At 38.4% G+C, this 12,831-nt stretch overlaps 1 protein-coding gene across 1 annotated transcript; it reads left to right on the plus strand.

The window, feature by feature from the left end:
* Positions 1–103: 103 nt before the first annotated feature.
* Positions 104–12,720, plus strand: si:ch211-180a12.2 (uncharacterized). Its single transcript, XM_035533563.2, has 13 exons — positions 104–300; positions 3,290–3,586; positions 4,202–4,501; positions 4,694–4,999; positions 5,240–5,350; positions 5,597–5,758; positions 8,591–8,887; positions 9,871–9,921; positions 10,045–10,302; positions 10,483–10,806; positions 11,036–11,299; positions 11,569–11,847; positions 12,004–12,720. Exons 1-13 carry the CDS (start codon positions 249–251, stop codon positions 12,027–12,029), a joined length of 2,727 nt encoding a protein of 908 aa, XP_035389456.2. The 5' UTR covers positions 104–248; the 3' UTR covers positions 12,030–12,720.
* Positions 12,721–12,831: the final 111 nt, after the last annotated feature.

Consider the following 12,831-nt stretch of genomic DNA (forward strand, 5'->3'; position numbering starts at 1 on the left):
CCCTAGTTACCTTCTCTCTCCCGTCGCTTTTTACTCACTCTCTCTCACTCTCTCTCTGTTTGTGTTTGTGTGAGTAGGTGATCATTAGATATATAGTTTCTTCACCCTTATTTTAGGTTCCTGACTCTTTGCTGATTTGAACCCGCCCACTGTACCATCTGTATATAAAAGTCTGCACAACTATCTGAACCAGAGAAAGAAAAAAATAAGTGCTGATAAGGCATGTGTATTCTGATCTGTTAAAGACCATGAAGTTTAAAGTCCTGTGCTTTTTGTGTCTCCTGGGCCCAATAAAACTAGGTGAGTATTGTATTGAGTATTGTAATGCAATGACCTTTTTTTCTAAAATAAATAAATAAATAAGTGAGAAAGAAACTGTAAGACAACATTAGGATCAGTGGCTTTGTCTTTTTGTGAGAGTGTTGGTTTCACCGAACACATGGATTTATCTTCATCTAAATGTCAGGTGAAGATCTAAATTGCAACAAGGTATCTGTTGAACACTAACTGAATTGTGAATAAAGTCAATCTGTCTACCTATCATGTTTTATTTTTGCATGTATGAGATTGTAAACTAGTGTGATTCTCCTTGGGTTGTGATTTGAGATTGTAAACTAGTGTGATTCTCCCTTAGCTGTCATTTGCTTACACTGATCTGAATCCAGTGGTGAATGGTGACGAGAACATCACTGGCTGTAGAACAGTGGTACTGTTCAATTGTACGTTCAGATGACTCAGGTTGTAAAACCTCAAACTATTTAGGAACAAGGGTTTATGTAAAAGTTAAAAATAGTGTGTGATCTGCATTAAAGATCTGTGTTTTTGTTATTGTAATGTCACAACGGGTACAGGTGATATTTTGCTATGAAAGTTTGGATGAAATTTGACCTATATTACTAATCTACGAGATATTGGTATGTCGAAAGTTTGTGTTTGCAGTATAGATATTGTATCAGCAGTTTATTAAAATGTACAAAAAGTGTTGCTGAACGTATTTGATGTCACAGGTCCAGAGTCACAAACAACTATAAAAGTGTCTAAAGGTTTAATCAAAATGGAAAATAAAAATCTTTTCACCAGATTTTTTCCCAGTCTGCCTATTGACCTTTTGGGTTTTCATTCACAAAAACTTGTAGTGTTAACTAAACAAATGCAAAGAGAACCGCTGTTCATCTAACACAAGGCTAATCTCTCTGATTAGATTAATAAATAACTATGCTATTAAATATTTTGGTGCCAGATGAAAGGTGTGCCAGGGAATGATTTACACATATCAGTTTATGTCATGTACTTACAACACCACCTCATTGTGACAGATATACCCAATATTCAGAACCAGGGCAATGACAATAATATAATACAGTACTGCATACTGCATACATGCATTGGCTACCCTCAATAAATTATCTAGCTCAAAATGTCAAGGAATGGCCCTTAATATCTCATAAAAGAAAGCTCTTACATCTATAACTTCATAGAAGGTACGCAGACATTTTTAATGTATAGTGATAATGGCTTAGCATGTTTTAAGATCTAATAATTTGCCTTCATGTTTCGTAAGTGATAAGATCTCGGGATATACATATGCAAAAATTTGGACAGACTAGTGTGTCTTTGGGGAGAATCTTAGAAATTATTCCCATTACTTGATTTCAAAGGTTTTGAACTACTTCACACTCCCTAAGTCCCCTTTGGTATTTATATTTTGCATCTATGTCTGTTAACCATTTATAATGAATAAGTATGAGTCATGTTTGTGCCAATGATGCCAGGGTGTTTTTAGAGGATACAGGATGTTACAAATTACAAATCTGTTCAACATAAATTCAGCATAATTCAAAATATCCTTTAATACCATAAATCAAGTTGTTCTGATTTGACCATATGCTTGTATTCTGGGAGCATTGTAACTGGACAATATGTCTCATGTAGCACTTATTAGTCCTGTTACAACACAGTAGTCTATGTAGACCATCCATGCATCAAAGAGGCCAGCGGCATAATTTATTAACAAGGTAGAGACATTTATCTTCTTACTTATTGTCACTTCATACTTCTAAACTCCAGCAAAAACTCCATTATGAGGACTGACATAGTTAATGACCACATACTGCCAATTACAACGCTCCCAAAATGCAGACCAAGTGTCCAAATGCCTCAAGGTAAAGAAAATCTGTCCTTCACACTGAAGCATGAAATCCTTTGTTAAATCTTTAATATATTCTTCAGTAACTCCATATGTATATCTTTCCAAAAAAAATCCATAAACACTTCCATGCGTGTTCCAACATATCCATCAATATATCCTTATTACTGAAGAATATTCTGAAGTACCTGAGAGTCATAATGAATTCCTCAAATGTTTCTTATATGATCACATATACATACCAAGAATCACAATAGAACATATGAAATGAAAGAGCGTTATCATTATTTTAGGTGTTTCTATAGTCTTGATGAACACCTCACACTCTGATATGCTTTTACTATCTTTTTACGTAATCAGAGCGTGCATTCTTTAGAATGCATTCTATGGTGATCATATTTCACTCCTGTTCACACTTCCCTGACTGCACCAAACACTGCCAGCAACTGTTGTTTGAAAACACTCATTCCCTGCCAACACAATTTTTGTACTGACTGTGTAGAATTTTTTGTATTTGAACTAATTTTGTCTTGTCTTTCTGTGTTTATAAGGGTTACAAATTAACCCTTCAATTCACAAACATAAAATTACTATGTGTTAAAACCTAATTTTGGACTTCATATTGGGTACATGCATGCTTCCTGAGAATCCCACAGATCACTGTATGGCGACTGAATCAGGGTTGTGCAGTTAAAGGTAGAGGCGGCTGGAGGTTTTTGTTACAGCTAGTAGATCCAGTAGTTTATTTAATCAATACTCAGTCCTTAAACAAATGATGAGTTGTAACAGGTGACAACTAGCCTAGTAGGAACAAAAATCTGCAGCTAGACTGGCTTGTTACTGTAGAGATTAGACACTCCATCTATTGAGAACAGACCATATTGTTCCTTTGCAATCCAGAAAAAGTCCCCAACAAACACACTGCACCAAATAGAGGAAGTTCATAGATTCTTCAGATACATTAAAACATTGTTAAACACACAACTTAGCATTATACCAGACATTACACACGTCTCTAACCTTTTAGTTTTAATTTGTTCTAACATATATTTTTTCTCTTTTTTTGAGGTCCCAATCTGCATATAGCACATGTCTAATCATCTCTGTTTATTTATTTCTTGATCCTCATTATTTTCCTCCTAGGCTTTTCAGCGGTGATCTCTGTGCCTCTTGGCTCTTCTGTAGTCCTGCCCTGTTCCTTCATCCTTCCCACTCCAGTGAACGATGAACACCTCAATATCACCTGGACCTTAGAAGGGTTGGTGGTCGCATCAAATCTGCATGTAGAAAGAGGCTTCTACCTGAACCCCTTGGCCATTGTGGATGGGTCTTTTGCCCTGACGGTAATCAATGCCACTACACACCAGCAGGGGGTGTATGAGTGCAGTGTAATCAGCAATGGGACTGAATATTCCACGAATATTTCACTGGCTGTCATGGGTGAGTTACATCTGTGGTATGTGAGAGTTTTCAATCATAGAAACAATGGCACCATAAGATACTCCTGAAAGAAACAACACACAAGCATAGTACATATTCACTAACTATTCAGTTCAGCTTTTATCCTGTTCTAATTTTTCATTTTACTGGGCAACAAAATTGTAAGTTTTTTCAGTTCCCTAACCAAGAAAGATGGACCTTATAATGTGTTTTACACAAAATATTTAGAATTTTTCTAGCAAGTATTACTTTTAAGTCTGTATTACATTTAAAATGTATAGAAGCACCCTTCTAAAATGTGCACTGTATGAGTTTTGCCTATATTTAGCCTCACGAGCATCCCTCTTCATGTCCAGCAGTAGCCTGCCAACATAGAGGGGCTCCACTTTCCTTGGTACTGCTTTTCCATACATGTACATGACATATGAGTATACTGGAACAAAACACTATAGAGAAACTCTGAAAACATTTTTGGACTCAGCATGCAAAAATACATAACAAACAGGTATTTTTTGCAGGAAGCAAAATCACTGTTGACCAATGTGTCCACATGTATGCACAGATACATTTAACCCAATCCAAATTCCTTTAAACTTCACTTTTCTTCTTTCCCAGCTCCCCCCACTTTGTCCATACCCTCTCGGACAGTGGTGTTGGGTCGAGAGAGTGTAGTTGAGTGTCGGGCGAAGGGTTTTAGCCCTCCTTGGATCACATTTTCATGGACGCGGGCAGGCAAGCAATTCGAATCCCCTCAGGTGTTCAAAGCAAACCGCACAGAAGATGGGCTGTTTGAGGCAGTCAGCAGGGTGACATTGGTCCCTGAACCCACAGATCAGAATAACACTTACAGCTGCACGGTGCAGCATGAAGCTTTGGAGAAACCACTTGTACAAGAGTTCAACATGACCGTCATCAGTGAGCATTTTACATTACTGCTGATTCTGTTTTCTTTTCCATTCAAGACTGTTTTGATTATGTTATATATTTACAACCTGTTCTGGTAATGCATTAACAGCAGCTGAAAATCACCTGAGGTAGATTGTACTTCTGCAAGGTCTAAAATGCTTCGCTCCTAATGCTTTTCCTATCTTGACCCCTCTCTCAAAGTTCTCCCCAAGGTCACCCTGTCTGTTGTGCCATCTTCCTCTCACTCCTCTCCTCTCACTCTCGCCTGTGACATCAACGGCTTCTACCCATCCAACATGTCCGTGGCGTGGGTGCAACATGGCACCACCCTGTCCGAGCCTCCCCAGGCCCGTCTGAATGGTGATGGGACATACACATCCCGGCACTTCCACACTCTCAGCATGGAGGAGACAGACCGTGCTGGATGGGTGCAGTGCGAAGCTCAGCAGCCTCATGTTTCTCAGCCGGCCTCTGGTTCCATTGACCTGTCAGCTGCCAGTTCACTCGGTACTCTCCTAAAACAAAAACGCTTTTAACCTTCTGCTCTCTGTTTCCTGCTTGAAGTTATGTGAAATGATGCAATTCCTGTAAAATGTTGACTTCTGTTGTTTTATGACAGCAATGACAACAATATTAAGAATGACCTTGTGTAAAAACCCATAAACGTTTTAATATCCTAAATGTCTAACAAAGAGGAGTACAAAGCACATAGCATTTCTCAGAACCATTCGCTCTTATCTTTCTTAGCACGGGAAATCGTTCTGACAAAGTCAGCGAAAGCCTCCGTGGCCATGATGATCATCTCACTCATTCTTATCTTCCTGCTCTGTTTTGGCTTCTCTTGGAAGAGGAGAGATGGTGAGAGGCCACATAAAACACACACACACACACACACACACACACACACACACATTAAGGTACAAACACTGCTCTCATACTGTCTTGGAGTTTTTAACTTGCTACTTCATGTAACTGGATGGAGTTTTTAATTTGATAGTAAAAAACTAAGCAACACTGTTAGCGATCCATATGTTTATCAGTAAACACTTTTTTCTCTTCTTTTCTTTCTTTATTTCATGTTTTTATTTATGTATATGCTTCTAGAGAAGCAGAAAAGCCTGACTATATCAGCGATCATCTTGCCCCCTCGAGTGGTCGTGGGGCAGAAAGGCAGAGTCACCATTTGTATAGAGGGCAGAAGAGCAGACAGGGTAGAAACTGCCTGGTTCCTCAATGATATCCCCATAGTAGATACCTCTTATACAGGTAACACCTGCAACTCCAACCTATTGCAGACATAAACCCACACGGGTGTATGTAAACAGTATAACAGCACACACAACACTACTTGTTTGGCATCTTTAGGTCTTTGACTGGTCCCCTAAGGTTTAAAACTGGGGAATAACTGCACACTTTAGCACTACCAACAGCTCTCAGAGCATTTTGAAAGCTACCTAAACAAAACAGGTCAAGCATCATGTGCAAGCATAAAGTAAATGTTGTTAATATGCACACAAATCTTGGCACAACAGATCAATAAAACAACCACAATTAAAATGGCAGGTATCAAACACAGCCATAAGATTGACATGGTGGCCTAGTGATGCAAACTTAACACAGGTTCATAAATGTAACTATTTAAGTGATGCACTTAACACTGCTTGGTTTCTTGTATAATGCAAATATTCCACATTTATCTGAGCCATTAAGTTGTTTTATAACTTAACAATGTGATTTAATTTAGAAATGTGCAAAGGTGGGTAGAGTAGCCAAAAGGTCTAGTAAAGTAAATGTATTGTTTCTTTAAAATAATAATTACTCATGTAAAAGTAAAAGTATTCATTTATATTATTACCTAACAAAGTATCTGCTAAAAAGATTAGTCAAGTAGCAAGTTACTTTATAAGATCCTATTTAATAACACCAAGCAGCAAAATATTTACTTTTTTTGACCCACAAACTAAAATGTGTGGACCTCATATATCTTTTTTATGCTTAATTCAAACCTGCTTTAAAGATATTTCTCTCAGTTTTGGTTTTTAAGTTAATTTTACAATAAGTAAATTATATAGTACACAATTATATTGTATTACCTATTCTTAGATAAGGTTGTTATTACATTTGAAATATGTACAGCCTTGTACACTTGTATGATTTTCACCTATATTTGACCTCAGAAACATCCCTCTTCAGTGTCCAGCAATAGTCTTTCAACATAGATTGTTACGACCCTATTACCTATACCTTTCAAGAGCTCAAAATCTAGGACCAAAAAATTGCACAACATAAAAAAGAAACACGGAGACGCTCTCTGTACAGGGTTTTCAGTGATGTATTGTTTGTTTTCTTGTTATATACAGGAACAAAACACATGCAAAATATATACACAACATAAACTGTCTAAACAGGAGTACTTCTTCAGGGTGGGCTTTATGCAAACACAAACAACCAAAAAGTCTACTAAAGTGAATTCCAACATTAACTTCTATAAAACAAAAGAAAATAAAATACAATCACTTTTACCTTAACTCCTTATCACAAAAGCAGAAATAAACAACAAAGCAAAAAAAAAAAAAAAGAACACGGCACCCACCCCTACAACTCCAAACAATAAGAAGAGAACAATACTCAATATTTCTGGCAATCAAATATCTGTATATGACTCTCAGTGGTCCTTTTGAAATTGGCTGTAACAAGTCGATGCTACTAATGGACAAACATTTCCTGTAGCTACTCGAGGCCCTCTAAAGCTCAAGTGCACTTCAAAGGCTCTATCTAAGAACTTTGTTAGACAGCAAGTACTAACTCATGAGGCCCTATTCAAAGAAGCTGGGACAGAAAAAGAGGACAGTCAACCTCAACACCCCAATCTCAAAAAGTGTCTGCCACAGGCAGTGATTGTATCAAATCAGAGCCCTACAGAGCTCCCTACCGTGGCACACGTGATGTCTACTGAGCAAGACACCATGGGGCACCTACGCATTCGCAACACAGATATTTAACAGGAGGTGAATTATCCCTTTAACCAGTCAGGTCGTCCATTGTTGTGACAATGTCATCTTGACAGCTCACTGGTTCTTGGTGTGCCCTCGTGTGGGTAACCTGAAAAACAAATTCTAAAACCACAACACAAAGAAACAACTAAAAAATTTTTTTAAAAAGTCCCAAGGACATAACAAGAGGAGCTACACTTTCTTTGGTATTGATTTCCCATAGGCCTGCTGTACATAATAATATGTGAGTATTAATAATGCACATTAGGAGAGAGCACCAGTTTCACATTCTGATATGTGAGCCTTAAAGAAAAAGATATATTGCTAGCTACTCATACACTGAATATCTTTTAAGGGAAATCTTGGGGAAACCTTGTCGGTTTGCTGTTCATTGTGCCAGACTAACATTACTGTTGTCTAGCTGGCTAAACAAACCAAAGCTATGGTACTTCTTTAGGAATTTCACTAACACTTGACAGCCAAAGTTTGTGGAAAAACGTGCAAAATGTTAAAATAATTTTGAAATGTAATGGGAGGAAAGTAGATGGATATAATGGACTGAAAGTACATGTACACATATGAGTATACTGACCTTGCAAATGTAAAAGTAGAATGTAAGCACCCCCTTTTAAAACATCTCTTACAATTTGTTCAATAAGTTATTTAAGTAAATGTAACTGAGTGAAAGTAGCAAGTTACTACCCACTTCTGGGTATATTTAAATAATTGTATAAATACTACTATCAAATATGTATATAGAAATAGACCAGTAGAGTGCCACTACTAGGAATGTGCAAGCTATACTCTTCCCCATCTTAGGATAGTAATATGACACTCTTCATTAAATCTATAACTATAATGTTTACTTCAACAAACAGCAGACTGTACTAATATATAAGGTATGTGCTTCATCACTGCTTCGTCAGTGCACAGTACTCTGCATGCAAATTGATATCTGTTAACAGGCTATGATGCAAGACACTCAGATATGCTCCATATTTAGGGTTAGCTATAATATGGTAATTATAAAACATCCCCCCCCCCCCCCACCTCTCTCTCTCTCTCTCTCTCTCTCTCTCTCTCTCTCTCTCTCTCTCTCTCTCAGGAGAAAAAAGCTATGGCCCAATTTACTCAACAGACCATGGCCACACTCACAAGATTTCTCGTGCGTCTTTGGCATCTGAGAAAGGCCCGCTACTGCTGGCCACTGCTCCTGGATATTACAAGCTGTGCACTCAGCAGCCCTTACACACTTCCGGACCCACCAAACAGCTCCTGTCGTCTGTTACGTTTGTACCAAACTTATCTGTCCACAAGGGGGCAGTCTTCAAATGCCAGATCTCCTACCAAGGCAAAGACAATATAGTGATGGAAAAAATATCTAATAAGTTTACCATTCTGGGTAAGACAACAAAATTTTTGCTAAGTGGTGCCAAACATGCTTTGCTGTTCTAGCACTATTGCTAAACCTGGTCATTACAGAGGAGTTTAATCAGAGTGCTAGACCATACAGGAAGCTTAGTAAACTTAAATATTTCACAAAGCTGTCTGGCTTCTGTTAACTAAACATTCCTAGTTAGCTTTGATAAGGACCACAAATGATGATTGGAATTAGTTAAGTTATGCTTTATCTTTGGTTTTTCGTGTTTCAGTGGCAAATAAAATATGTCACATGGGTTAGTTACTGTGTGGACTGATAGGATGATGAATAATCCTGTTTTCGTGCTTTGGTTTGTAATTACATACATTTTGAATGACCTTTGACGAAATTGCATTAAAATAAAAATACATTTAAATAAAAGTAGTTAGTTTATACTGCACCAGACTGGAAAGGAAAAAATACAAAGAATTCATAAAGGTTACGTGTTGTATGTGTATATTTATATAGTGTAACTATAACCATGATTTGTCACAATAGTTTCAATATAAAATTCAGGTACGATCATTTTATCTGAATAAATGAAAGAACTGCTGCCAACTTGGGGGAAACATTTTTGTTTTTTCAAGGCCTAACTGAATAGACTATGTTACTTTAAGCAAAATCACCTGACAAGATCTCGACTTTTGGTTGGTTAACAGTCAGATATTTCTCTATTTTCCTGATGCCTTGGTATTACTGTGTTGCTGTGGTTGGTTAGATATTGAGCCACTGTCATGATACCATGAAGACAGAATTACCCTCAAAGTTAGCTCATTACCCCAAGAATTCTTTTTGTAGCATACACTTAGGTTTGATTTGTTCAATGAGAGAAACCACCATTCTTCTGGATTTTGATCCTCAGTGCAGCAGTTTCTTTATTTTGTCCTTGTTTTTGACTTTTTAAAAATTGTTGTTACATTATGTGTATATATTGTTTGTATAATATTCTTTATTTTGTTGTTTAGCACCACCTGAAGTCTCTGAAATCCAACTTTCAGAACCAAATGAGGAATCAGGTATAAGACCCACCCGCACACCCACCCATCCAAACTCAGGCTTGCATCCCACACCCAGGTGCACACACTCACATAAGCACACACAAATATCCAAGCGTCAGTAATGAAAATTCCTTCCCCCAGGGATCGTCACGCTGACTGTATCGGCATCAGGCTTCCACCCAGACGTCATTACATTCCGCTGGTTCTGTGAGGGGGGTGAGCTGAGCCCCCTGGCTGCCCCACTAGCCCTAGCTGCCCCACGGCCCGATACCCAGGGCTTTTTCTCAGCCATGAGCCAATGCCGCCTGCCCAAGGATGAGCTGGAAAGAGGGAAAACTATTGTGTGGGTCACCGTCCATCATATGTCACTCAAACAACCTGTGACACGGAAGACCATAGGTAAGAGGACAAGGCAGTGTGCTAGACAGCGAGGAAGTAAGTGAAACAGGAACCGGAAGCTAAGTACCAGGTTGCAGGGTCAGGGTAGTATGGATTGATGTTCATTAAAAAATGAGCAGAACAAGTTCAAGAGTGAAAACAAATGGAAGAGTGACTAATAGTGCCTTTCCTTCTTCCCAGGTTTCCTAAAGAAGCCCATCATATCAGAAATCAGGTGCTCTTCTTCCACCCTGCAGCAGCCATTAACCTTAGCCTGTGACATCGCAGGTTTTTACCCTCCAGACATCACAGTCCAATGGCTGAAGAGGGGTAAAAGTGAAGAACAGGAGGAGGATGTTGTTCTCGGGGAAAGAGAAGTTTGGGGGCCAGTTCAGACCTCCCCGAGGATGTTCCAGGCTACAGCTCTGATAAAAGAGGTGGATGAAGCTGAGGAGATTCTGTGCAGGGTGGAGCACTGCTCCCTCCTAGAGCCCATAGAGAGAGTTTGGAGGAAGATTCACCTCGGTAATACAATATTAATGCTCCAGCTGTTGTCTCTTTGTGTCATCTGCAATATATATAACTATTGCATATAACACAATAACACCTATATACCTCACTGCAAGACATGTATGTATTATGTAAACATTTGTTTAAAAAGGAAATAACCCCGATAAAGGTTCTTCTGTGCATTGAATAAACAACTTCATAACAATGTTTTATTTTTCCCTCTTTTACCATCTCCCATATCCAGTGGCTCCTTCTGTTGCTCTCTCCCTGTCTGTGAACTGGAGGGATGATGGTGTGGGGGTGTTCTCCTTGTACCTGTCAGGTGGGGTGCCACACCCCACGCTACTGTGGGCTGCTGGGAGCACCACCCTCTCCCCACTCCTCTCCAGAGAGACAGAACAGGCTGCTGAGGAAAGGGAGAGAGTGCTAATAAGCATCTGTGCTGTGGCAGTAGCTCCAGAAACACAGGGAGCTGAACGCCAACCTCACAGAAGCAAACTTCTGCACTGTAAGTAAGCAATGAGAAGCATAAATAACTCATAGAAAATGTAAAGTTTTTGAGAGCAAGGACATTGTCAGCGTGTCTGTAAACAAAGACTGCATAAACTTTTCAAAGGTCCTTATAAACCAGAGAGCCTATCTTAAAATTAAGTAATTGAATGTTGAATGATAGCAGCAGTGTACAAATAAGCAATTTATCAAGCCGTATTATGGAATATTTCATAATAGGTCATGTTTCTTAGTACAGTGTAGTTAAAGCTTTGTTTTCTTTCACAGATTCTCAGATACCTGGATTAGAGAATGAAGCTATGGACAAAACCACCAGCGAGCGTGAAAACACATGGGAAAAAAAAGGGGATGAAGGAAAAGTGCCACTCTCATCAGACATCATATGCGAGGAGAGAACTGATTCTGTAGAAGAAGAACTTCAGCCCTCTTATATAAATACAGTGATCATGAAGAAAGAGGGAAGACACAGGGAGAGACAGCGTCTGAGGGTTGCCGTGGAGATTACCCATCCTGCCCTTAGTCTGCCCATTTATCGTACCTGGACAGGTAACAAGCACACCAACACCCACTCTCCTAATATGAGGCATCACTTCAAATGTACATACTGTGGTCTACAAATTAATTACAAATTATTTTTTCTGTCTATATTTTCAGAATTTCCAAAAATACTTACCTGTATTCATGCTTTTCTTGTTCTTTCAGAGCCTGAAGAGGAAGTGCAATCCTAATGTATTGTCATTCATCATTTATTGTTTATTTATATAAAAAAGTGAAAATTATCTAAACTATACATCACTTATCCAACTCAAAATACAGAGAATGTCAGCATTTTTCATTTTCATTTTATCATCATTAAAATGTGGTTAATTTGGTTTGAATCCTAAATGCTATAACATAATGAAGGTGTTCACTTGCATCTATGTGACTGTTTTAATCTTTTCCCTTGTTGGGATGTCTAGTCTAGTCCTCAATATCAGTACTGTTAGTACAGTACATTACTGTCAAATAGTGGACAGTCTGGGTACTCCAGACTTGAAATGAAGAAATTACTTTTAAGATATCAGTCTATAAATACATCTATATGGGGCAAAGCATTAAAAATCACATTGCCCCATATGTCCCAAATCCTTTCAGCTGATTACTTGTCTGTGATTCATAGATTTCACCAGATGCTGGGTTATTTTCCCTGCCTCTACCAGGCCTATACATGCAGGCGTTTTAAGTTCTTAATTGTATGGACTATTTGTCTTTGAGTTTGAAATGCATGTTCCATGAAGTTCAGGTGAAATGATTGACTTAGCTAGCCACTTTTTTCACTTTTTGGCCATATAAAGGCCTTTGATTATATAGTTTGATTATATAGTTCGCACAATATAGATGTAACTACGGTAAAATTAAACCTGACATTCTGCACTTTAAGATTTGGCTCATTGTTTCACTTCAAATGAAATATGCTGGCGTATAGAGCCCTAACTGAAGCAAAACTGTCCACTTTATTCATGAGGGCTGCTGCAACCCCGATCAACATCT

Source organism: Electrophorus electricus, chromosome 15, assembly GCF_041902795.1.
Source record: "Electrophorus electricus isolate QZ-2024a chromosome 15, ASM4190279v1, whole genome shotgun sequence".
In the NCBI taxonomy this organism is placed as follows: Eukaryota; Metazoa; Chordata; class Actinopteri; order Gymnotiformes; family Gymnotidae; genus Electrophorus; species Electrophorus electricus.

Coding starts and splice junctions, on each gene's coding strand:
- si:ch211-180a12.2 (XM_035533563.2), top strand. CDS start 249: ATGAAGTTTAAAGTCCTGTGCTTTTTGTGTCTCCTGGGCCCAATAAAA. Junction 3,587..4,201: donor TATTTCACTGGCTGTCATGG/GTGAGTTACATC, acceptor CTTCTTTCCCAG/CTCCCCCCACTTTGTCCATA. Junction 4,502..4,693: donor GTTCAACATGACCGTCATCA/GTGAGCATTTTA, acceptor CCTCTCTCAAAG/TTCTCCCCAAGGTCACCCTG.